Raw genomic sequence first — 27212 nt, forward strand, 5'->3', positions numbered from 1 at the left:
TGCATAATGACCGCATATGTTGTACATTGTCCACCCGTGAACAACTTGACCCTCAAATGTCATTTTACTGATGACTGCTTCTCAAATCTCAACTAAACGCAGGATTCGCAAAACACTTGCTCTTGAAAGATGGGTCAGTACAAGACCAGCTGCTCCTCAGAATCACAATGAATAATTATTGATGTCTATATTTTCTACCGGGTGTTCAAAATACCAAGTTTTGTGTTTTATATTGTGTAAGTTTCCGAGTAACTCACGTTATTACTGTCTTACTGAAATACTTCTGCTCATCAGGGTTAGGGTTAGGGTTAGGGTTATGGACACACACTTGTTAACACTGATGGTGAGGAATTATTTGAAACATCTCATAATGAACCTGAAAATGAGTATTGTATCACTGAGAAACGTCCTGCTCAAGTCGTCGTTGTGATGGAGGTTCGGGTTGAGTAACTCGTTCTTCAATGTTTCATCATCGGACTCGCTCTTGGATTGATATGGTAAAATCAACGGCATCATTACTGTCTTTACAGTGTGTACGATCACTGAGCTTTCGGAAGCCTCCAGAGCGGAAGTTCAGTTATGGCCCAATCACAGCAGACTAGGTCATCTGGCCAATCAGACCAGAGTAGCTCACGGAAAGGAGGGATTTAGAGAGACAGATTCATCTGAAGAGTTGTTTGAGAATCATTATAAAGTGAAAATGACCTTTGATGCATGTAAACCTGTTGTAAGAGACACTGAAATAAAACTATAAGCCTTTAAAATAGCATAATAGGGGCACTTTAATGTGTTAAACCCTGAACAGTCCTTTAGCCGTGTTCAGCTAAAACAGTTAAACTTTATGTCCCTCTTTTACCTATAACAACAAAATCCAGCCTGGTCTCATTGGCAAAACGTACTTGTGGCAATGTTTTTGCAAACCACAAAATACGTACCAATAGGTTCATATCGCAACAGTTTCAAAGTGAAATGTCCACTGGGTGGCGCTAAAAGCTTAGTTTTTTTACGGAACAGATGTGTGTGAATCTGGCATTTTTTGTTACGTTGGTTTTCTAATGTACACCCACACTAAACCCTAAACCTACCCGATAGTGCTAACAAAAGCAAATGTGACAAAAATAAGATTGCATCCGTGTCATTTTAGCTTGTGTTTTAAACTCGTATTTGAGCTGTTTTATCATGACTCGCTCTTTACGGGATTCGTTCCCGAGCTTCCAGCAGCGCAAGTACAAATCTGTACCAGCTGAGCTATCGAGCTTAGTAGGTCAGAGAGTCCGAACATATGGAGCTGGTTAAGTGACGCAAACTCCAAAATGTATTCGTTAACAAATCATGAACAATGGAAATAAAAAGATAAAAAATACTGCTGTTTTACTGCCTCTAGTGTTCATTTCACTTTGAAACTGTGATATGTACCTATTGGTACCTATTTTGTGGTTTGCAAAAACGTTGCCACAGCTAAGTTTTGCCAATGAGACCAGGCTAAAAAAATCTCATTATACGAGTAATAAGCCCATCGCTTTGGTTAGTATCGTGCATTGTATGGTCAAGGCTGTATGCGGAGTGAATAAGCGTGGCTCTAATGAATGTGATACTCACAGTGTGAATGCTCCTCTTTTCCAGCCATTTTTCCATCCCTCTGATGGATGTGCAGTGAGAGCCCAGGAATCAGGTTGAGCTACAATTAATCTCGACATACAGCAGAGACGCACTCTCGTGTGCACATCTATTCACACCAGCATTCAGCCATCACAACCCTTTTCACTGCTCTGGCCAGATGTCTCAGCAAAGGAAGCTGTATTTGAGAGGATGTTATAAACACACACACTCCTGCACTCTCCAGGTCCGAGCCCCTCAGATCTGAAAAAGAAGACCATACGCAAAGGTTGCTCTTCGTTCAGTCATTATTGCTTTTATATTCAATCTTTTACGTTCGAGCCCATTCACAGAAATGAGCTCTGATTCAAAACACTTATAAAATGACTTTATTTAATAGTGTCTTTGTGTACATGTAGTTACTATAGTAATTACTATAAATTATGCATAATTACATGCAACTAACCCTCAACCAAACCTTAACCCTATAGTAAGTACATGTAGTTAATAATTATTACACAGACTGTACTTACATATTTAATTACACTGTAAGAAAGACACCTTAAAATGTGAGAGTGAACCAATGTCTGTAACAACTAACTTTTACATTAATCATTAGGGTTACACTTTATTTTAAGGCGTGTGTAGTTACAGTGTAATTATATATGTAAGTACTGTGTAATTTTAATCAACTACATGTACTTATAGGGTTAGGGTTTGTTTGAGGGTTAGTTGCATGTTGTAATTATGCACAGTTTATAGTAAATACTATACTATACAATGACAAGGATGTAAGGATTAGAAAGTACAGATAATTGCGTGAAAATTTAAGGAGTAGAAGTAAAAAGTCGGCTGGATAGTATGGATACCCACAATTTCAACTTAAGTAAGGTAATGAAGTATTTGTACTTCATTACTCTACACCTCTGCCCTCAAATTGTTTCAAACCGGAATGAGTTTCTTTCAACTGTTGAACTAAAAACAAGATTAAAAATAAATTAAAAAATATCAGTAACCAAACAGTTGGGTCCACATTGACTTCCATAGTATTTCCCCCCTGTTTGATTAACCATACACTTCAAAATATCTTATTTTGTGTTCAGTAGAAAGAAAGAAAGTCAAACAGGTTTGCAACAACTTGAGGGTGAGTAAATGATGACAGACTTTTCATTTTTGGGTGAACTATCCCTTTAAAACTACCCATAACACCAAACCTTACCCGTATCTCACACGTGTTTTACAATACAACGTCAACACACAAGTACCTAAGATATATATTTCTGACCTAACCTAATATAATGTGTGAACAAAAACACTGTTTACTATTTCAGTCCAGTCACATTACCAGAGAAAGCTCTTCTCCTGCTGATTTAAAAAAATAACATTCAAATAATTATCATTCAAATACATTGACAGACTGTATGAAAGAGGCGTGATCTTTAATCACAACGTGAATGCAGTGAAATGTAAATTTCGTCCAGGATAATAGATGGCCGTTTCCTTTAATAAGACGAGTGTGTGTTACGAGTGTAAACACGGTGTGTGTGTGTGTGTGTGTGTGTGTGTGTGTGTGTGTGTGTGTGTAGCTCGGCGGTGTTTGTTGTGATGTGTGGCGGTGCTGATGCGGTTTAGCTGCAGTGCTAAAGTCTCTCCATCCCGCGCCATTACAAACACACACACACACACACACACACACATCAACGTCTAGCGTGTCTCTGCTGCTCGGACAGCCCATGGTAAACAAACAGTTCATCGGATTTATCACGGGAATGTCTGGACTGTTCAGAAAATTACGCTTTAAGTGTGCGTTTTAAATAATATCGCGTAATTGCGCTCGTGCGTGAAATCACAATAATAACGACATCTCAGACAGAGCTAAAAATGGGCATACGACCTCGTGCATTAATCGCTGGGCGTTGGGTCAACAAATTAAATGAGATGCATAACCATAAACTGAAGCAAAGTAGTATTTAAAAAAAGATTAGAGAAATCCCTGACGCGCGCTAGTGCGCGAGAGAGGCCCAGGAGGCCACGCGCGAGCCAAATCCACCACGCGAAACTTTTATTATTATTATTATTTTGCATTGCTCAAAAAGCAAAGCTGGTGGATATGCATGACACTGGCTATTTTTATTGAGAACCGAGCGGTCACCACAACCGTAAAATACTGCTAGCCATATGAAAAAAGATACCTTGTGTGGAGAAATCAACGGCCCCCTCCAATTCAGCAGATTTCTTCACGAATCCCCTTGGCTAGACAATGAAATCAAAACGTCCGATCATCAATTCTAATCATGATCGTGACGTCGGAGATGACACGAGCCAATGGGGATGCAGAATCATCGTTATGACACGATAAGCCCCGCCCACCTCTGTTAGGTGAGGGGGTTCAAAAGGAAGACCACTGATGATTACAGGTTAAAAAAAATAGTAGTACTAGAGAGTAGTTAGTAGTAACTAGATAGTAATAGATAGTAGATAGGCTACTGATAATAGTAGGCTACTAGAAAAGCTGTTAAGACATCTAAGCTGTTGAAAAGGATACTTAATGTAATAGAAACATGACTAAATAGTGATAAAAGATACAGAATTTTGATTTGTAATATATATTTAAATGTCTTTGTACTCCCCTGCAGTTGTTTCAATGATAATTAAAAAAAAAAAGGTCAGTACTAGAGGCGGAAATATTTGTGACCCTGGACCACAAACCCACTCATAAGGGTCAAAGTTTTGAAATAGAGATTCATACATCATCTGAAAGCTGAATAAATAAGCTTTCGGTTTGTTAGGATATGACAACTATTTGAAAATCTGGAATCTGAGGGTGCAAAAAAATCTAAATATTGAGAAAATCTCCTTTAAAGTTATCCAAATTAAGTCCTTAGCAATGCATATTACTACTAATAATACATTTTTATATATATTTACGATAGGAAATTTACCAAATATCTTCATGGAACATAATCTTAAAATCAAAATGATTTTTGGCATAGATAAAAAAAATGGATAATTTTGACCCATATGTTGTTGGTGATTGCCACAGATATACCCGAGAGACGCAGGACTGGTTTGTGCTCCAGTCATATATTCTATAAGAGAAAAATACTATAACATCATTTTTGATAATTTAACATAATCATAAATGTAAGTAGTACAAGGTAGGCTAATAAAATAATATATATGAAATTTTAAAAGAGAGCAATTTAGGCAAGCCAGTTTTATTTATATTGCACGTTTCATATGGTTTTACATATTACATATGGTCATTCAAAGTTCTTTACATAAAAAATAAAATACAAATTATCACAACAGATGCATAATAAATAAAGAATATCATGTATATGAAATAAAAATAATAAAAGCAGAGGATAAAGATGATTAAAGTGATAACTGAATGGAAGAGTTTCTGTGATTTTACACTAGTAATAACAGGAGCTCTTAGTTTAATATATTCTCTTTTTTTCTCAGGATGCAAATTAAGACATCCTCATTTTCCACAGCTATCTTTAGTTCATCGTGTGCAGTAACAGTCCAGAGTAACTCCAAAAATCAAAATAAACTCATTTGAATTGCCAGGCCAGCAAATGTTCATGTTTATTTAAGTGTATTTTTGGCTTTAACATTTTTTTTTCTCTCATATTTTATGACATCAGAAACTCCAGAAAATAATTAGAATGAATTAGGAAGAAATTCTTTCAACCAGTGCCCTTTCTTTCAGTTGAATTAAGATTGTTTTATCATGATGTAGTATAATGATAACTTATGGGATATTTTCATCCTTTATTTAATATTGCATGTTTTGTGGGTAAGTAAAAGGGTAAGTATTAAGCTCACCCAAATCTAAGATTTTCATGCATATGTCATAGATTTTTGTTTTGTTTTGGAATTCATAAATATTTCATAGCTTTTAGAAAATATATTTTAAACTGCATTATTCAAGCAGTCTTCCTTACATTTGCAATTTTGATATTTTAGACAACATAGTTATTTTCTTTCTCAAAATCATCATCTTCACAAATCCTTTTCAACCTTGACTAACTGACAAGCTTTTTTCCCAGACAACTGGACGATTATTTGCAGGTAAAAGTGTGTTTTAGGATATTAATTATGTTCACGTTCTTTTAAAGTTTCCCTATTATGCTATTTTAAAGGCTCCTAGAACAGGTTTACATGAATCAAAGGTCAAAAAACACTTTCATTTTCTTATGATATACATTTTATATCAGCACAATGTTCCCAAATGACTCGATGGATGAATCAGTCTCTCTAAATCCCTCCTTTCCGTGAGTTACTCTACAGTCCCTGACAAAAGTCTTGTCGCTTATCTATTTTCTAGAAATACCTGATATTAACCTGACTTTTAATTAATTAATTGGTGTTAGAAATAGCTCATATGAATAGCTAAAACCCTCCCAAATGATGTTTAATGCACTGAAATAAATAATTTTCATAGAAAAATATTTATCATTTAATCAAGACAGAAAGGTCAAATTTTGGCAAGACAAAAGTTTTGTCGCCTTTACAGAAATGTAACAAATTTACTGCAAATACAAAAATATGTCAGCAAATTAGGTTGTGGTGCTGTGAGATCCAAATGTAATATCTTGTATGACTTCCATGAGCTTGAAGGACTGCATCCATGCGGTTTGGCAAGGATTCATACAATTTATTGATGATGTCATCAGGAATAGCTAAGAAAGCAGTCTTGCATGCCTCCCAGAGTTCATCAATATTCTTTGGTTTCGTCTTCCATATGTCCTCTTTCATCCTACCCCACATATGCTCAATGATGTTCATGTCTGGTGACTGGGCTGGCCAATCCTGGAGCATCTTGATCTTCTTCGCCTTGAGGAACTTTGATGTGGAGATGGAAGTATGCGATGGAGCACCGTCCTGTTGCAGAATTTGGCCTCTTTTATGGTTGGGAATATAAGAGGTAGCTAAGATTTCTTGGTATTTTAGACTATTGATGTTGCCTTCCACCCTGCAGATCTCTCGCACACCCCCATACTGGATGTAACCCCAGACCATGATTTTTCCACCACCAAACTTCACTGTTTTCTGGGTGAATCTCGGATCCATTCTGGCTCCAGTAGGTTTCCTGCAATATTTGCGGCGACTGTGGTGTAATTCAACAGAAGATTCTTCTGAAAAATCCACCTTCTGCCACTTTTCCAGCGTCCATCCTTTTAGCAGGCTGTGGGCCTTGGCAAATGCCACACGGTTTTTCAATTGTCTTTTGTTTAGTGCTGGCTTCTGGGCACTGATTCGACCATGGAGGCCATTTCGAGACAGAATCCGACAAACTGTTCTGGTTGACACAGGGACTTCAGGTGACCAGGTCTCGTGGAGCTCTGCTGCAGTGGAAAATGGCTGGCCTTGGATTTTCGAGCCAACAAACGGTCCTCTCGAGCAGTTGTCTTGCTGGGTCTGCCTGACCTGGGCTTGTCAAAAACGTCTCCAGTCTCTTCAAATCTTTTTTTTATCTTCTGTACTTGACGCTGAGACACATTGAAGGTGTCTGCCACATCAGCAGTGGATCTGGTCTTCAGCCTCTTGATAATCAAAACTTTAGTCTCTGGGTGAATCTTAGGCATGTTTGCAGAGGTCTAGTTGCAGTTGATGTGAAGGTCTAGCGTACTGGGGTTCTTTTTATACACACTTGAGACCTAATTGATCCATTATTAGTCACAGGTGAAGCTCATATGACAAGGTGACAACACTTATGTCTTTGTAAAAAATGACTCAATTTACCAAGCTGTGAATATTAGAATACTTTTTGAAAGTTTAGTTTTTCACTGAAATATTATCACAAAAGCTGGTGGGATTAAAATGAGCCATTTCTTGTAAAAATATCTTGATTAGAAATATATTTCAGCGGCACTTTAGGTCAATTTGTACACAAGCGACAAGACTTTTGTCAGGGACTGTACACTAGAGTATCTCTACTAGGCATGATTTAAACCCACAAATGTGCCCATGTCTGTTTTAATGTAATTGAATCGCATTTTATGAAATAAACACAAAAAATTAAAGAACTGCTCATTTAAATATGGATTAATATTAAAGTCTATATATCTCTCTGACTGAGCATCTTTCACTCGCAGGTTCTCTGTCACAGATTCTTACTTTGAGTATTTTCTGTTCACTTGTGCTTCCTCTGCTGTCATGGGTACTAATTCGGTTTCTCTTCTTACTGATTATGTTCACCTGTGTCTTGTTTGGCTCCTCATTTAGCCTTGTGTATATACACTGATCAGGCATAACATTGTGACCACCTTCCTAATGTTATGTTGGTCCCCCACAGGGGACTCCACAAGACACCTGAAGGTGTGCTGTTGTATCTGGCACCAAGGTGTTAGCAGCAGATCTTTTAAGTCTTGTAAGTTGTAAGTTGGGGCCTCCATGGATCTGACTTGTTTGTTCAGCACATCCCACAGATGCTCGATTGGATTAAGATCTGGGAAATTCGGAGGCCAAGTCAACACCTCAAACTCGTGCTCCTCAAACCATTTCTGAACCATGTTTGCCAGGGAATACCGTTCTCATGAAAGGCTGTACAGTCTGCAACAATGCTTAGGTAGGTGGAGCGTGTCAAAGTAACATCAACATGGATGGAGGACCCAAGGTTTCCCAGCAGAACACTGCCCAAAGCATCACACTGCCTCAATTTGAGCTCCAGTAGCTCGTTTGATCAGACCACACGGGGCAGCCTTCACTCCCCACATGAGCCTTGACCGCCCATGACCCTGTGTCTGGTTCTCCACTGTTACAGACACTGACCACTGAAGACCGGGAACAGCCCACAAGAGCTGCAGTTTTGGAGTTGCTCCGACCCAGTCGTCTAGCCGTCACAATTTGGCCCTTGTCAAACTCGCTCAAATTCTTACGCTTGCGCATTTTTCCTGCTTCTAACACCTCAACTCTGAGGACAAAATGTTCACTTGCTGCCTAATATATCCCACCCACTAACAGGAGCCGTGATAAAGAGATCATCAGTGTTAATTATAATGTTATGCCTGATTGGTGTATAGCCCTCAGTTTCAGTTGTGTATTGTCAGTTATTGCTGTCGGTTATTGTCAAGGGCCAGCTTCTTCCGGGATCCCTTCACCCAAGGCGAACACTAGAGTATAACATCATAGACAAGCTCAGCCATAGTCAAAAGTAAAAAACCACTTGGAGCACCAGGATATGTATCGCCCCCAGTCTGTCCTCCGCACAGTTTGACACAGTTCAAAACGTGTTTAATTCATTAAAAAAAATTGGTAAAACACAGTCAAAACAAACATTTAAACATCAAAAGTGCAATTTTGTATCATGCAACATGCTGTTTATTTATATAAAAATGAAACAAAAATCATTTGGCACGAAAAGACAAATATCTTGATCATTGATTCCAGTTGTCAGAAAGCAGATATTCCAGGATTTCCTGACTGTGTGGCGTATTCGAACGCCTATGGGTCGGTTCCCCTCCAACTAATCAGTTTTACTCTCAACTTTTTCCATTTACTATCATGCATCCAGAGCCTGTTATCAAAACTAATATAACAAGTTCTGTAATAAAATAAAGCTGAGAGTGGATCGTTCATCCAAGAGGAAAAAAAAAAGTGTTGTTACTGTCAGATCTTGATCAACGAATATCACTTTGTATTTGATAAAAAACTAACTCAAATAGGGGGAAAAGTAATAACTGAAACTATTTTCATAGTATTTTATTTTCTACAAACGTATAAACTGTTAAATACAGACCTACTGTAACTATCCAAAGTTATTAATCAATAGTCTATGCATTTGATACTTTTGTGTAAAGAATACTGATATTTTTTATTATACAGCTCTGGAAAAAATTGAGAGAACACTTATCATTGATTTCTCAATGTTGGTCTGTTATTTTTTTCAAGAGCTGTATTAGCATGTGTTCTAATAATATTTTACTTAATATTTTATTTATAATAGGCTACTAATATTTATTTTATTATACTTATTTTTAAATCTTAATAAAAAAATAAATAAAAACACTTCTAAACACATTTAAATTGACCCCTGCCATGGTGTTTTTTATCTGTTATCTGCGTTTAAAAGATGCATGGCGACGCTCTTACTGTTTAAAGGTGAAGTCTGTAGTTTCTGGGACATTAGTACCACCTTGGTGGAAAAGGGGTATGTGTGTGTGTGTGTGTGTGTGTATGTGTGTGTGTGTGTGTGTGATGTGTGTACCTGTTTTTCTAGCCTGGTGGGGACTTCACTCTGAATGCACAAAGATTCATGGGGACTCGTGTCACTGTGGGGGCCTATATTGAAGTCCCAATGGGTACAAAAGCTTATAAATCATACAGAATGTGTTATTTTAAAAATATAAAAATGCAGAAAGTTTCCTGTGATGGGTTTAGGGGCAGGGGCAGTGTAAGGGGATAGAATATATGGTTTGTACAGTATAAAACCATTACGTCTATGGAGAGTCCCCACAAAGATAGTAAACCAGACGTGTGTGTGTGTGTGTGTGTGTGTGTGTGTGTTCACACTTTAGTTTAGGGTCCAATTCTCATGTTAACTACGACTTTTGCCTTATATATTTTGTCTATAATACAAAACAAAGTGGTTTTCATCACAAAGCCCATTTACAAAACGCGATCTAAAAGGTAATAGAACTGTTAACAGAAAAGATACTAAAAAACGATAAAGGATAACAATGTGAAAGACAAGCATGTACTGGGCGTTCACAAGATAAACAGAGTCACGTGAATGTCACTTGTGGGCCGACGTCATCCGATCGGCGTGTGACAAGCCATCGCGAGACAGCACATCAGCGATTAGTCACGTGCCCACCGTCACAAATCGCGAGCAGAGACAAACATCGATGGGGAGTTTATTCAGGTAAGTTTGTGATTATTGGTCAACATTACACACATTTACAGCAATCGTCTCCTGTTTTGAGTCTTCTGTCGTGTTTAGCAGAGCGCTAGCGACTTCAGCAGAGGACAATAAAGAGCAGTCTTCATGTCCTAATATGATATTTGAGATCTGAGTAAGTCATTAGCTGGAAGTGTCCGACAAAAATAAACAAAACTAGCAATGCCACAGTTCGTCTGGTCCCTCAGAGTTAATATGGACACTTGAGACACTCAAAGTACACGATTGTCTTCGCATTGTACTGAGGTTCAAACCAAGTAGCATGTAGCATAGGCGATAGCATGTAGTTCACAAAGGAAGTTGGTTAGGTTACTCATTAGAAAACAAAAGTCTGATTGCCACCTGTGTGGGAAACTCGCCATATACATCCACTAGAAATCGCCATTGTGCTGAATAGTCTCAAAGTTAATTCTAGGAGAATAATTTGTACTGTTCTTTTATTTGTTTGTTGTTTTTTTTGCATCTAATACAAAGAAATCCATTTCTTTTTGTTTTCAAAAGTGTCACTACGTTTCTAACTTTGTCTGTATAATTTTAGTGCTGAAATCTAGCAACTTTCATCACATTGATCATTAATTTCACTGACATTATCATGTTAAAGACAATTTGTGCTGTAATATACATCACTGAGTCAACCTATACATGAGGTTACATTGATGCAGTTCAGTTTAAAGGGATAGTTCGCCCAAAAATGCCATTTTTGTCATGAATTCACCCTCATGTTGGTTCAAACCTGTTTAAATGTCTTTGAACACTATTTTTAATGAATGAATTGACACTCAAGTGAGGGTGTGTGTGTTGTGGTTTTGTTGCAGGTTTTGATTACCTGCAGAGTACAGTGGTTTACAGTGGTTTTTGGTGAAGTTGATCAGGGAAATGTCCAGCACAGCAATGAAGAAGAAGGTGAGTTTGCTACGTTTACATGTGCACCAATAGTGCAGCTATTTATAATACTCAGAGTAAGGTCTTAATGCTTAACATGACGAGCAGAACTCTTCACTCCAGTTTACATGCCATTTTCATTATTCTGATTATTGACTAATAAGTTATAGCACACTCAGATACAGTATGCATGTTACCAGCCGTTGCTTTAATCTACTTGCATCAAATTCATAATACATTTTTATGGCTATAGCTTTGATGAACATCACATTGCCAGGTTTGCCTTCTGCCATTGTGTTTTTCTCACCGTTTGGATACTGGAGACCGATCAGCAAGTTGTGTTTACAGAGTTTAGTGATTTGGACAAGAGAAAACTTCAGAATATTGTCACTGAGTTCATTCATGAAGCATACAACACACGGTCGGTATCCTTATACATTCTCACACATGCGCACTTTGGTCAGAATGGTAATAATGCGATTCAAGGCGTTTACATACATGTTTAAATCAGTGTACGTCTTCTAGTTTAATGCGACAATGGTTACTACAAGTACGATTATGAGCTTAATCGCATTAGTTTGATTGTAGCAATGTGTTTACATGAAGTAAAGTTTAATCACAATATTGTCAAAATCCTATTATAATCACACTGGCCCTCATTTATTAAAAGTGCGTACACCAAATTTTCAGCGTACACAAACCCACGGTGACTTTGAGATTTATCAATATGGACGTTGGCGCACGGCACGCTCAAATCCTACGCAAGCTCAGGAGGCGGTGTACGCACGTTTGAGTTAGTGCGAAAATGCGCAGAAAAACAATTCCTAACACCACAAAACGCACTGACAAGATATGCGATATTATGACCTACTGTAAAAAACAACATAGTAATCATAAACTTAGGTGTTTATTTTTGTGCACCATAGACTTCAATGTTTAATTTCTGTGACTATACCAAAGCATTTGATTTTTAGGCATGTGTTCCTCCTGTTGCGAGCCTGAGCACGGACTGGGGCCCTGTCCACACGAACACGGGTATTTTCAAAACCGCAGCTTTTTCTGCGCGGTTTGTCTGTTCGTCCACATGCAAACGCTGTATCCGGTTACTAAAACCAGACTTTTTTGAAAACTCCGGCCAGGGTGAAGATTTTTAGAAACTCCGGTTACAGCGTTGTCGTGTAGATGGTGAAACCGGACATTTCGGCTTTTTGAATTGAAGTGCGCGCCGTTCTCTCCTTTGTTTGACGTCAGATTTTCCACATCTCGTTTTGATTTACGTGAGTCGATTCTATGCGGTGGACTCCACTAACAGCGCTTATCACATGTATATCCTACAGATACATGTTCAGTTATTTCATTGTATTGCAGAACAAAGGCGCCAGAATGCAATAATACAAAATAGTAAAGCAAGTGTGTGAAGCTATTACAGTCCACTTCGGCCCTGCACCTGTGTATACAGTTACCTGTCACCGAGTCCAAAGCAAAGGAACTTGTAGAAGGGTTTCACTTGAGCCCATGGCATCCCTCAGTCAGTGCAATGTGCATCGGTGCAGTGAATGGGACCCATGTGGAAATCAGGCAGCCAATCATAGCGTAGTTTTGCGTTCTCATGTGGACAGATTTTTTTTTTTAAACCGTGCTTGTGTGGACGCAATTGTTTTTTAAAACGGAGGAGGAAAAACTTTGGTAATAAAAATACCCGTGTACGTGTGGACTAGGTCTGGGACTGAAAATAATTCAGACTGACAAAATAATAAAAAAATTACATTCTTCTTCTTTTAAATAATAAAATTAATAAAATAAATAATAACAATGGCATTCTTCTTCTAAATAACAATAAGCGTCATTAAAAATAATATAATAATAATAATAAAAAGAATCTTACAAATTGTCATGCAATTGTTAATGTGAATGAATGGTACTCCACATCACATCATCATCACTATTGTTCACCCCAATACATGTGCCGTGATACAAAATTAAATGCTAATTGTTTCAAAACATGTGGTGTAAAATAATGCATTGTGATGGTAATTTCTGATCCAAACAGCTATTTAAACTGCTAACCCACACTATTAACAGTACTCATAATTTAGGTCCATATTTTTTTTGTGGGTGCCCACTCTTTAAACTCCTAAATAAAACCATTTTGTTTTTTTCCACTTCCCTGGTGATGGTCTCGATGGCGCGCGTCTCAATCATCTCACTAGGTCAGTAGTCAGGGCACTGATCAGGGAGTCAGCCCATTGACTTTTGTCCTAATCAGTGCCCTGACTAGTGGACTAGTGAGATGACTGAGCGCGCCCGATCTCCACGTCGGAGAAGTTTCGCTTCTTTGCCGTCTTCTGTTTGTCCATGGCGTAAAATGAGGGCGTGGGGGAGGCGGAGACTTGAATATATAGGGGCGTGTTATTCTAATGACCATCGTTTTCAGCCGCGGCATTTATCAAGGGCAGGTATTGCGTACACCTGGATTGCAGAGGTGTGCACAGCTTCATAAATCAGGCGGTGAGAGGAGTGTAAGCATAATCATACGCCAACATATACACCAGTTTCTACGCAAGATTGATAAATGAGGGCCAGTATGTGGGAGCATGTAAACGTACGGTGGAGTGCAAAACAAAATCACAAATTCAAAAACAAAATAACAAATTATAAAAACAAAGAAAAGTCTAAAAACGAATTAACAAGTTGGAAAACACTAACAATTCCGGAAACAAAATAGCAAGTCAGAAAACAACGACAAGTTGGACAAAACGGGAAAGGTAGGTATATGTGTTGAATGGAATACTGACTGTTGATTGGATGAGACATCTGTCAATCAAGACATGCAGACTGTATATCAGGCTGCGGCAGGAGAAAGATGATTTGCGTGTGCATGTGTAAATATTAGCGATGTATTGTCTACGATAATTTTTTTTAAAAAATGATCTGCAAAGCTGCAAGCTTAAATGATTATATATATAATGTAGTTTATATGTGCCGAAAGCTCGTCAGATTTGACTTTGTTTCTGTAGTGAATGATTGACTGGGTTTGAGACTTCAGACACATTACTCAATGTGCACATTGTCTGGTATCCACTGACTCACCATAATGATTTAAAATGAAAAAATAAATGTCAATATTGTGAAATGATGGACGAAAGTTCACATTTCCCGTGATAATAAAATTAAATGAGTAAAAGTGTAAAGTGAAACAAGTTAATTAATGATCAAGTAGTAGGCCTGGCTGAATTAATAACAGAGGGCGATAGGTTTGGTGCTTTGGACTTAGGTTATCCATTTTACAACACGAACGCGAACTGGAGGCATGCAACAGTTTGCTAAATTGCTGCTATTTTGATAGCTGCCTAAAGAAATAAAAGACCCCATCTTTTCTTTTTCTTTCTGCCTGCATTAAAGTTTAAATAGTTAAAATTCTGCTTTGGCTAGAAATCGGACGAAAATCGCAGTGTATTCCCAGCTTTAAGTACATTTAAAGCTGTACTTATTTGCTTTTCATTATGTTGTCTCTATGATATTATGTTGTATGTATGTTAATGGGTTAGTTCACCCAAAAGTGAAATTGATGTCATTAATTACTCTTCCTAATGTCGTTCCACACCCGTAAGACCTCCGTTCATCTTCACACACAGTTTAAGATATTTTATATTTATCCACACTATACTGTCCATGTCCAGAAAGGGAATAAAAACATCATCAAAGTTTATTACCCAAAGGTCCAAAAATTAACAAAAGCTACAACTTTATTACAACTTTATTCTGCATTGTCTTCTCTTCCGCGTTTGTTCTCAATCCTCAAATGAGGAATCATGAATCAATTCACTGATTTATAACCATTTGAATCTTTATCTGAGGATTGAAAACAAACGCGGAAGAGAAGACAATGCTGAATAAAGTTGTAGTTTTTGTTATTTTTGGACCCAAATGTATTTCCGCTGCTTCAAGAGACTCTAACTAACCCACTGATGTCTCATATGGACTACTGTGATGATGTTTTTATTCCCTTTCTGGACATGGACAGTATAGTGTGCATACACTTGCATACGCTCTCGGACTAAATATAAAATATCTTAAACTGTGTGTGAAGATGAACGGAGGTCTTACGGGTGTGGAACGACATTGGGGTGAGGAGTTAATGATATTTCATTTTTGGGTGAACTAACCCTTTAAATGCCAAATATGTATCTGCAATGTAACAGCCGGTGATGCTAAAATGGCAATTAACTCAAATACTGTGACTGCTACTGAGCATGGTGCAGAAGTGACCCTCTGCTGTTTTTGCAGGTGCTGTTGATGGGTAAAAGTGGATCAGGGAAGACCAGCATGAGGTCCATTATATTTGCCAATTACATCGCCAGAGACACTCGCCGCCTTGGAGCCACAAGTATGACGTTTCCAAGAAATGGTTCCCACAAAAAAATGCATGTTTGATTCAACCTCATTTTTAAAAAAAGTTAAATATCACTCAATAAGTGCCATAATTAATGAGGTTAAAACTTTCACTTTAGAAAAGGGGGTCAAATTGTCTTTATTACGCTATTTTAGCTATTTATAACGGAAATATCAGCAGGAATTAAACATAATTACTTGCTTATTGTTCAGTTAACTTAACAGATGGCACAGAAATATAATTACATCACTACACAAAAATAATATCCTGTAGCGAAAGCGGTGGTAGCCATGTTAGCGAGAGAGTCGCCCAAGCCAATCGCTTGTTTTGTCCCAAACGAAAATAATGAGCGGTGTTTATTGCAGATTAAAAAGTCTAGAGTTACTTGATTTTTATACTCTCTTTTTCAGAGTACTTACATTTTAATTATGCATTGACATATAAAGAAAGTTTAATCAAATTTGGACAAAGGTGTTTTAGATCATTTTTACCTACCCTACCTTTAAGTTACTATAATCATTAATTACTATTATGTCCATGTTTAACTAATGCATAATTGTGAATGAGCAAATCATTAATTACTAGTTTAACTAGCGCATAACTCCAGATCCTTAAAATGTAAAGTTAATCATTAATTACTAGTGTGTTCGTGCTTAACTAATGCTTAATTGTGAATAAGTTTATCATTAATTAATGCTTAACTAATGCATTATTCTGGACCCTTAATACAAGGTGTTACCAAATATCAGTAACACTTTATTTTAAGGTTCAGTTATTAACTATTAACTAGTTGCTTATTAGCATGCATATTACTAGGATATTGTCTGTTTATTAGCTTATAAAGCACATATTAATGCCTTATTCTGCATGACCTTATTCTACATCCCTTAATCCGACCCAATACCTAAACTTAAACGCTACAAAAACTACCTTACTAACTATTAATAAGCAGTAAACTAGGAGATTATTGAGGCAAAAGTCGTAGTTAATAGTGAATATGTGTTCCCCATAAGTGTTACCCAAATATCTTATTCAGGACAGTACTAAATAAATAAAAAAAACATGTATTTTGCATGATTATTTTGTTAAAATTATTCATTATTCATTAAAGTCAGCTGTGTTTTTCTCCCTTTAGTTGATGTGGAGCACTCTCATGTTCGTTTTCTGGGCAATCTTGTGCTGAACCTGTGGGACTGCGGTGGGTGAGTGTCATGAGTTTTGTTGGATGGCTTTTTTCAAGGTGCTTTCATTTCCGCTTCATCTTTAAATGTGAATTGCACAGGCAGGACACTTTCATGGAAAACTACTTCACGAGTCAGAGAGACAACATTTTCCGCAATGTAGAGGTCTTGATCTACGTGTTTGATGTGGAGAGCCGAGAGCTGGAGAAAGATATGCATTACTACCAGTCGTGTCTGGAAGCCATCTTGCAAAACTCACCCGACGCGAAGATCTTCTGCCTGGTACACAAGATGGACCTGGTCCAGGAGGATCAGAGAGACCTGGTATGATATGGGTGCGAATTTGTACGATATTTGTATGATATGATTTGTACACTGTAAAGGTTTTGCCAAAAACTCAGCTGACTGCCTTCTCTCCGGTAAGATTGTCTCTTCAGACCTCAGAACTGCACATGAGCTTCTTCTGACCTCCTAAACGAAATCATTCCCACAAATTGATCATAGATATTAAGTGCAAACAATAACCAAACTGCAAAAAATGATTTTCTTACTTAGTATTTTTGTCTTGTTTCTAGTCCAAACATCTAAAAATTCTTAAAACAAGACGAATTAACTAGACAAGTAAAGCTAAATAATCTGCCAATGGTGTAAGTAAAATAATGTTGTTTTAAGATGATTTTACTTACACCATTGGCAGATTATTTAGCTTATTTTAAGCAAAAACTCTTAATTTTGAGTTATTTTTTCCCAAAACAAGACAATAATTTTTTACTTGTCTAGTTAATGTTTCTTAATGTAAGAATTTTTAGAAATTTTGACTAGAAACAAGACAAAAATACTAAGTAAGAAAAGTATTTTTTGCAGTCTAGTGCTGAAAACACATTTTAAAATATAAGTTTGCTGCTTCTGCTGCGTAACGAATCCTCCACTAACATGTAAAACACACATTAGTAAAACACTTTCAATGCGAGCGCTTCACTAACACGTAACATGCACACACTCATTACACACTTGTCTTCTTGTCACATTATCAGTAATGTGCAAGACTCGAACAGCTCGTTCTAGATGAGCTGATGGAATTAAAGTGATTGTTATCCACCTGAATTAAATCATTTTTATTTCTATAAAAAGCTAAACTAGAGTTGAGGTGTAATGTAAATGTAGCGTTGGCATATTCTATCCTCACTTCACCCTCACACTCAGTCATGACAATAGGACAAGATCTCATCACACCCCTATTAATAGCTGATAATTTATTTTATTTGTGGCTTTTTAGATATTTAAGGAGCGTGAGGAGGACCTGAAAAGATTGTCTCGCCCCCTGGCCTGCACCTGCTTCAGGACGTCCATTTGGGATGAGACGCTGTATAAAGTAAGACCGTGTGCATTTCTCTGCACCTGCTCCAAAGTGAAATTTGAATACAAAATAACAAATGTTATTAAAAGTATTGCATCTAACAGAATATGTGGTCGTGTGTGTGTTTGTGTCCCCAGGCGTGGTCCAGTATCGTCTATCAGCTCATTCCTAACGTACAGCAGCTCGAGTGCAACCTGCGCAACTTTGCTCAGATAATCGAGGCAGATGAAGTCTTACTGTTTGAAAGAGCTACTTTCCTGGTTTGTACCGAACTGCTTACACACACACTGCAAAAAATGCTTTTCTTACTTAGTATTTTTGTCTTGTTTCTAGTCCAAACATTATTCAAGTCAAGTATTTACTAGACAAGTAAAAAGTATTGTCTTGTTTTGGGGATAAAATAACTCAAAATTAAGAGAGATTTTGCTTAAAGGTGCCATCTGTAAAAATTGAGGTAAAAATATCCAAAAAAATGACCTACACGCATCAAAAGAATGAGAAGAAATAAGGGCGATGATGTCATTAAAAAAATTTCACGTTATAGTGCTGCAGAGATAGTGCGTCAGGTGTCGTAATACCAGTCTCGGCCATGGGAGGCGGTATGCGGGTAACATAACCACCAGCCAACCTGGCGTACCTGAACCTGATGTCAATCGTGTGGAAAGTACAGCCCACTACTTCATTTCAGTTCAGGGAAGAGAGTGGACGGATGGCCGAAGCCCTTGGCCCCTTAAATGTATCTGATATGAAAAAAATAGCTGTTTTTACCTGACCGGAAAAAGCGGAAGTGGGGGCGCCCGGCGACTGTGTCCCGTCCCGTCATAATAAAAGTCCCGTTTAGAATAGGCGCCCTCCATTGGACGGAAAGTTGCATAGTGCACCTTTAAAGTAAGCTAAGTAATCTTAAAACAACATTATTTTCTTACCCCACTGGCAGATTATTTAGCTTATTTTAAGCAAAAACTCTCTTAATTTTGAGTTATTTTTCCCCAAAACAAGACAATAATTTTTACTTGTCTAGTAAATGTTTCTTAATGTAAGAATTTTTAGATGTTTAGACTAGAAACAAGACAAAAATACTAAGTAAGAAAAGCATTTTTTGCAGTGCATGCACACATTACTTGCATACGTTCACATTTACACTGCACAATTTGGGCATTACCTCATGTTGTGATTGATTATATTGCTATTTTATGTTTGCCCAATTTTTCTTAAAAAATTGTTGAACTAAAAATCTACACACACACACTTTTGGTGTGTGTGTGTGCGTGCTTGTCTGTGTCCGTGTATATATATATGCCACACATAAGCATGCACGCTTATGTGTGTGCTTGTGTGTGTGTTTGTGCGTGCAGTGTGCACACGGTGCATCACAGACAGCGTGCAAATATTGAGTTCTCATTCAAATATTGCTCTTAAATGGACAAATTCACACATGCACGTCTTGGTGAGTGATCGTAGCGAACATAGTAGGCTATGTCTTAAGTAAACCGTCAACAGTTGGTAAAGACGTGTGTTCATGTATAGTATGTACTCTTTCCCTGCATTATTTTTTAAAGGGAAAGAAGCATTTTCCTGCTGTCTGTGTTTTTAATGTTGATCAAACAACAAATGATAAAGAAATCACTCACTGCTTTTGAATGAATAGTTTTCATAACTTCAATAATGAATCATTTTTATTTAATTTATACATTATAATATGCAATGTTGCTTTATATTTATTTACTTTATTCAGTTTTTGTGTCTGAAAACTACTGTTAGATACATGAACCTGAAAAGCACGGTTTATTTTATGTGCATCTTTGCTCTATTGTATGTATTTGTGCTGTTGCTTGTAGTTTGATTGTGTGTTTATTTTTATTTTACAAATGTCCTAATTACTGTGAACATACCAAACTGTACCGAAACCATGATACAAACCGAACCGTGAGTGATTTGAAGCGTTCCACTCCTACATTATATGAAGCTCATTGTGGTGTGGCGGTTTTTGACTCGAATGCACATAAAAGCAATTGATTTCTCGTTGTTTTCTGGCTATACAGAGGTTTAGAATAGTTACGGTGTTGCCGGATCCCTGCTAAAGTGAAGGGTCTATTGACCAGACATCTCAGGGGAACTTGAATGGACAATAGTGGGCCATTGGAGTCCAGAGCCACTAACACGCGCCTTGTTCCACCTTCCCCATTTTAGCAATGAGGCCTTGTTGCCTGCCAACAAAAGGATGGTTTGAGGACAGATTTTCAATGAATAAGTGAATGTGCAAAACACACAACCTTGTTCTCTGTCAAACACAAACTTTTTATCCAGAATCACAACATAATTTAACACCAGATTATCTGAAAATGTAGTGTGTTCACAAAAAGTGAGTTCACTCTTCCGCGCTCTAAACATCCAGCACCAAATGTCTGAAACTGTAGACCTTTGAATACTGAGCAGATTTAATAGACAGGATTGAGTTATATACGGCAGCACACAATGTTTCATACATAATCATATAAAACAATTAATGAACACAGTCAAGTAAAGCACATACAGGACTCGTTATAAGCACTCTGTAGAAGACATTTAAAAGTCCTGAGAGGGCAGTATCTCTAATTTAACTATATTTTGCAGATCATTCCAAGGCCAGGTAGCATAAAATAAAAAAATCCAATACAGCGCTCTCCATTGACTTTGTAATGCGTGAGGCGGCCTCCTTGTCATTTCAGACTTATTACAAAAAAACAGAACAATGTCTAAACGCTGATATGTGACAAGGTGTGCAGCAAACAAGCTAAAAACACAGAACTACGTGTTTATAAACTCTCGACCCAAAAAAACGAGTGTTTAAGGAGACAAAAGTGGACACAGGCAATGAGACGTGAACCTTCAGCAGAAGAAATTAGTACATTTTGGGATCCTGACACTCGTATGCCTACGTGTGCACTAAACATGTTATCAAATATCCAAATGTCAGTTTTATATATTATATTTCCTGTCGCTGATTACTTTCTCCTCCAGTGAGCGTAGTTCTCACTGTTATAGCATGTCACGCTCTGTCTCTATTGCATGTATGCACTTTTATGTCTTTAAACGCTCGTTGTTTGGGTTAACAGCTTATAAAAACTTCTGGGTTTTTGGTTCTGGGTTTTTTAGCTTGTTTTCTGTACACCTTGTTATATATCAGCTTTTAGACATTATTCTTTTTTTTTGTTAGAAGTCAGAAATGAGAAGAAGGCAGCCTCGCGCAATAGAAAGTCAATGGAGACGGTTGGTTTGTTTTCCCCCCGGTTGGCGTGGCTTTCAGATTATGACACGTGTCGCTCTGTCTCTGTTGCCTGTGAATTATTTGACATTATTTGTATACTTGTGTCTTGTCAGGTGATCTCTCATTATCAGTGCAAGGAACAGCGTGATGCTCATCGCTTCGAGAAAATCAGTAACATCATCAAGCAGTTCAAGCTGAGCTGCAGGTCAGTCAGACTCCATTCATGCAGTCGCAGTGTTGGGTGTAATTAGTTACTAAGTAATTAGTTACTTGAATTACTTTTCCCTTGAAATAGTAAAGTACGGGATTACTCTTATTTTTTCTGTAATTTAATAACAGTTACTTCTGATGTAATTGAACTAATTATTAAATACAATTATACACTGTAAAAAAAGTCCGTAAAATAGGGCACAATTGTATGAAGGAATTTTCCGTATTGGTTGTTTACAGGTGTTTTAGCTGTATTTTAAATTACACATTGCATTAGTTTGTGTTTTAAGGGTTAACGGAAATTTCCGTAAAACTGGATAATGAACTGGCAGAAAATTACCCGTACATTTTCCGTTTTTATTTTTTTTACAGTGTACATAATTCAATAGTGGACTTAACATCAACATTTAAAGTCTAACTTTAAAATGCATGTTTTTATGTATCCTTCTCACATTTGTAATACTTTGGTCAGTTAATAAGAGTAATTGATGTAGTTTTATATTACGTATTTGAATGAATTAAGAGCCGTTTCATGTCTAACCTTGAAACTCGAGGTTGATTTAGGATTTAGAACGTAATTAACAAGTAATTAAATACTTTTTGGAGAGAGTAATTTGTACAGTAATCTAATTACACTATTGAATATGTAATACATTTCTTTTTTAGAGTAACTTACTAACACTGTGTGCAGATGTTAGTGCTGAACTCAGCGGTATGGTATTATTGACCCCTTCTCTCTGTCCCACAGTAAGTTGGCAGCCTCTTTCCAAAGCATGGAAGTGCGCAACTCTAACTTTGCTGCCTTTATTGACGTGTTCACGTCCAACACCTACGTCATGGTGATCATGTCAGACCCATCTATACGTAAGTCAGGTTGTTTTTGCCACCTGATGAACTCACATTACACTCAACAGTTTGCAGGGCCTGATCCACGAGGGGGCAAAGTGGGGTATTGCCCCCCAAGATCTGATTTGTGCCCCCTCAGTTTCAATTTGTCTCCACTCCACACCTGAAACACCATTGATTTTTAACCCTTTGACGTGTGTGATTTATATGCAACTATTGTAACTCAAAAGACAATTAAAATTTGCTATATACAAATTCCATTCACTGAATCTACAAATTAACTTACGACAGATTAGGGGTGTGCATATATGTTCAAAAAATAAAAAGACTATTCAAATTTTACTGCTTTGCTGGCTGTAAATGCAGTGAATCCATGATAAATCCCTCTAAAACTCGCAGTTATAACTAAATCCACTGGGTGGCGCCGTGGAGCTTTCACATAATATCGTCTGCCTCGTGATATTTGGAATTACTTCAGGCATAACATTATGACCACTGACAGGTAAAGTAAATAACACATATTATCTCTTCATCACGGCATCTGTTAGTGGGTGGGATTTATTTAGGCAGCAAGTAATAATTAATAATAATAATTAGTAACATTTATAAAGTGCTTTTCATACAGAAGGCAGGAATCTCCTCAAACACCACCACCAATGTGCAGCATCAGCTGGATGATGCGACGGCAGCCATATTGTGCCAGACGGCTCATCACACACCTGCTGATTGGTGGAGAGGAGACCGAGTGATTAAGCCAATCAGGAGAGGGGGGTGATTAGGAGGCCATGATGGACAGCGGCCAATGGGAAAATTTGGCCAGGATGCCGGGGTTACACCCCTACTCTTTTTCGAAGGACATCCTTTTTTTTATGACCATGGAGACTTAGGACCTCGGTATAACGTCTCATCCGAAGGACGGTGCTTTTTACAGTATAGTGTCCCCATCACTATACTGAGGCTTTAGGACCCACACAGAGCAAAGGGTGAGTGCCCCTTGCTGGCCTCACTAACACCTCTACCAGCAGTGACCCAGTTGGTCTCCCATCCAGGTACTGACCAGGCTCAGCCCTGCTTAGCTTCAGTGAGAACCCAGTCCTGGGCTACAGGGTGATATGGCTGCTGAACATCATGTCCTGAGAGTTGATGTGTTGGAAGCAGGAAAAATGGGCAAGCGTCAGGATTTAAGCAAGTTTGATAAGGGCCTAATTGTGATGGCTAGACGACTGGGTCAGAGCATCTCCAAAACTACAGCTCTTGTGGGCTGTTCCCGGTCTGCAGTGGTCAGTCTCTATCAAAAGTGCTCCAAGGAAGGAACAGTGGAGAACCGGCCACAGGGTCATGGGCGGCCAAGGCTCATTGATGCACGTGGGGAGGGAAGGCTGGCCCGTGTGGGCGGATCAAACAGACGAGCTACTGGAGCTCAAACTGCTCCAGAAGTTAATGCTGGTTCTGATAGAAAGGTGTAAGAATACACAGAGCATCTTGCACACACGAAAGCACCAACAGTGGCACGTGACCTGGTCTGAGTCACTTTTACTTTTTACATCACGTGGATGGCCGGGTGTGTGTGTGTGGCTTACCCGAAGGAACACATGGCCCCCAGGATGCACTATGGGAAGAAGGCGAGCCGGCGGAGAGGCAGTGTGATGCTTTGGGCAATGTTCTGCTGGGAAACCTTGGGTCCTCCATCCATGTGGATGTTACTGACCTGTATCACCTACCTAAGCATTGTTGCAGACCATGTTCAGCCTTTGATGGAAACGGTATTCCCTGGTGGCTGTGGCTCTTCCAGCAGGATAATGGATAATAATTTGGCTTAAAGTATCGCGATTGTATTTTTTCGTGAATCGTATCAAATCGTGACATGAGTGTATCGTTATACCCATAATAATAGGTTTAGGAATTTGGTTTTCAAAATTCAAATTCTTGGGACTTTGAAGGGCAGTGAAACCATGAAACATTTTCTGAGATGTTAACATGTATGTGTTGGATATTACAGAAAATTATGCTGTATCCCATTATTTGGAATATGGGTTACATTGTTAATTCTCCATGTTTTTTCCTATTTAAAAGTTAAAGCCATGTCACAGAATGTGCATTATATTCTTAACATCTTAACCTCATTCATGCTTGATACGTTAGCATATCCCATTGTGTCTTCTCCCATTTATTTACTTTTTATTCAAAAAATGGCATTGATAGAGTGGTATGTCTGATCATTGACATTTGTTTATTAATATAAACAGAAAACAAAAGTGAAAATTCACAAAGAATGGACTCAAAAGTAGAGTAAGGCTTTATTCTCCTGCTTCAAGTATTTAAGAAATTACAAAAGTGAAGGACAATAATGAAAAAATAAGAACAGCGGGGGACCTAAGATAGACCCTTGTGGCACGCCATACTTAACTTGTGTTGGATTTGACAACTCTTCATTTAAACAAAGATTTCTCAGCTTTTAGAGCCTGCATATAATCAGAAACTATCCTTGCATTTCAAAACACTTTCACTATCTACACTGAGGTTAGAGAAAAGCACATTGTGACCCAGAGTAAAGCCTCTTACTCTCTCTCTTCCAGCTTCTGCCGCTACCCTCATCAACATCCGGAATGCCAGGAGACATTTTGAGAAGCTTGAGCGTGTGGACGGGCCCAAACACAGTCTACACATGCGCATGCGCTAGACTGAGAATGTGAGTCTCTGATTTGTCTTTATTGTTGACTTAAACCGTGATTTTAGAAAGTTTGGACAAACATGCATCTCTAGATTAACCGTAGTGTTGTACTCAAGACCACCTAAACCAAGACCAAGACTTTGTGGGGTTAATACCAAGACAGGGCGAGACCGAGTCAAGACCAGACCAGCACTCCTTAAATTAATAAAAAAATGCATATCTACTTTCTGAGAAATTACTTGTATTTAATTAATAAATTAAATTAGAATAGGAAGACACTATAAAGTGCTGTTACCAAATCTGACAATAAAATTAATTGCATAGAAGTTGCATCTGAATTGGTACAATTACACCTTCATAAATAATGTTAAGATTAATTTAACATTAAAACATTATCATTTTTTATTCTCAGAATAATTTATTCAACCGATTTGTTCAAAGCAGCTGATTCATTTAATAACGAAGCGTTGCCGAATTAGCAAAGACAGTCATTTAATATTAACTTGTTTATTGAACGTTTGTATAAATCAATATAATTTGCTATCATGCTTATATTCATGAAAACAGCTCTCTTACTCTTGTTATATTGATTAATTATATTCTATTTTATATATATAAAATCCAAATCTCAGATTTTTTTTGCCATTTATAAATGATCTTCTCATTTTTGAGACAAAATTGATTTTGCATTGATTTTGAACCCGGCAGCACAGTAACACAAGAAATCACATTACAAAGAAGTTATTGATAGCATTTTAAACAGTAAGTTTGATATCAAATCACATTAATGATGTTAAATCTGACAATGCACCAGTAATTAGTGATATCCTTGCAGTTGTGGTCTTGACTGGTCTTGAGATAAAATCCCGAGACATGACCAAGTCCTTAAAAAATGCTCTTAAGACCGGTCTCGAGGACTCCAACACTAATTAACAGACCTGTAAAAGGTGAATATTATTTTGGTAGCTGCTGTTTTACTGACATCTGTACGCTTTTTCTGATGCACAGGGTGACTGCTGGTAATCATCCAGAAGAATTCCTCCTGTTTTGCTGACTTCACGTGCATCTAGTGTTTCTACAAAGAAACTAATTCACCTGATATTACAAGGCTTGTTTCCTCACTAATGTTACAAAGGAACTTTAGTTCGTAATTTATGTTGTAATGCTCCCTTAAAATATGATTTGTGCCATAAGGTGGTTTGCGAGTTACTGATGACCAGGGAAGCTAGATCGTAAAGTCAGCATTCTTTGCCTGTGTGTCTTATGTTAAGCATTATCGGCTTGCTGTACTGTGTTTGCAAATGTCGAGCAGACTAAAATTGGTCTAACCTAGGAATTAACAACTTAATCTACAAAATCATCTATTATAATTATTCTCAATAAATACAGATTGTTGTGTAATAAATGTCTTTCTGTACAACAAAACCATAGTTGGTTAATACATTGTTACGTTTATGTTTTGCAGTGCACATCTAAACCGAGAGGGAGATTTAAACAAAATGTTATTTTTCATGAAAATGTAGAAACAACGATAGCTTCATATAACCTTGTCTGAAAGTTTAAAATGGTTTAAAAGACATAGTAATTTATAATAAGAGGGTATGCATCGACACCATTTTCCCGCCCCCTCAGCCGGACTGAGTGGCAGAAGAGCTCCTGCTTGACTGGAGTTAATAGGGAAAAACAAACGCTTATATTGTATAGTACTTGATATAGTGTTCCTTACAACTTACCAAAGATCCAGTGGTATCCAGTGGTATTGAAGCATGTATGTGGCTACTTGTCAAGAATGGAAAACAAAAGTTTTATTCAAATTCTGAATATATAATAATTATAGGCCTATTAATTATTATGTCGCCTAGACGGCACACACAGAGTGCTCCCTTTATAATCATTAATGCTGTCACTCATTCAATGA

The 27212-nt window shown here is 37.7% G+C and overlaps 2 protein-coding genes across 3 annotated transcripts in view; one reads left to right on the top strand and one right to left on the bottom strand.

The window, feature by feature from the left end:
* hdx (highly divergent homeobox) overlaps positions 1-3888 on the bottom strand; it is a 28084-nt gene extending 24196 nt beyond the window's left edge. For both annotated transcript variants that reach the window (XM_067456438.1, XM_067456437.1), the window contains exons 1-2: positions 3789-3888; positions 1600-1860 (exon numbers count right to left, since the gene is read on the bottom strand). In XM_067456438.1, coding sequence (XP_067312539.1) covers positions 1600-1635 — 36 coding nt within the window. In that variant the 5' untranslated portion in view covers positions 1636-1860; positions 3789-3888. The remainder of the gene's footprint in view (positions 1-1599; positions 1861-3788) is intronic.
* Positions 3889-10397: 6509 nt separating this feature from the next.
* On the top strand, positions 10398-26719 carry rraga (Ras-related GTP binding A). The gene is made up of 11 exons (XM_067456865.1): positions 10398-10471; positions 11323-11410; positions 15677-15776; positions 16918-16984; positions 17065-17287; positions 18240-18335; positions 18458-18580; positions 21681-21772; positions 22526-22641; positions 25200-25312; positions 26303-26719. Exons 2-10 carry the CDS (start codon positions 11384-11386, stop codon positions 25301-25303), a joined length of 948 nt encoding a protein of 315 aa, XP_067312966.1. The 5' UTR covers positions 10398-10471; positions 11323-11383; the 3' UTR covers positions 25304-25312; positions 26303-26719.
* The last annotated feature ends 493 nt before the right edge of the window (positions 26720-27212 follow it).

This window comes from Pseudorasbora parva, chromosome 11 (genome assembly GCF_024679245.1).
Source record: "Pseudorasbora parva isolate DD20220531a chromosome 11, ASM2467924v1, whole genome shotgun sequence".
In the NCBI taxonomy this organism is placed as follows: Eukaryota; Metazoa; Chordata; class Actinopteri; order Cypriniformes; family Gobionidae; genus Pseudorasbora; species Pseudorasbora parva.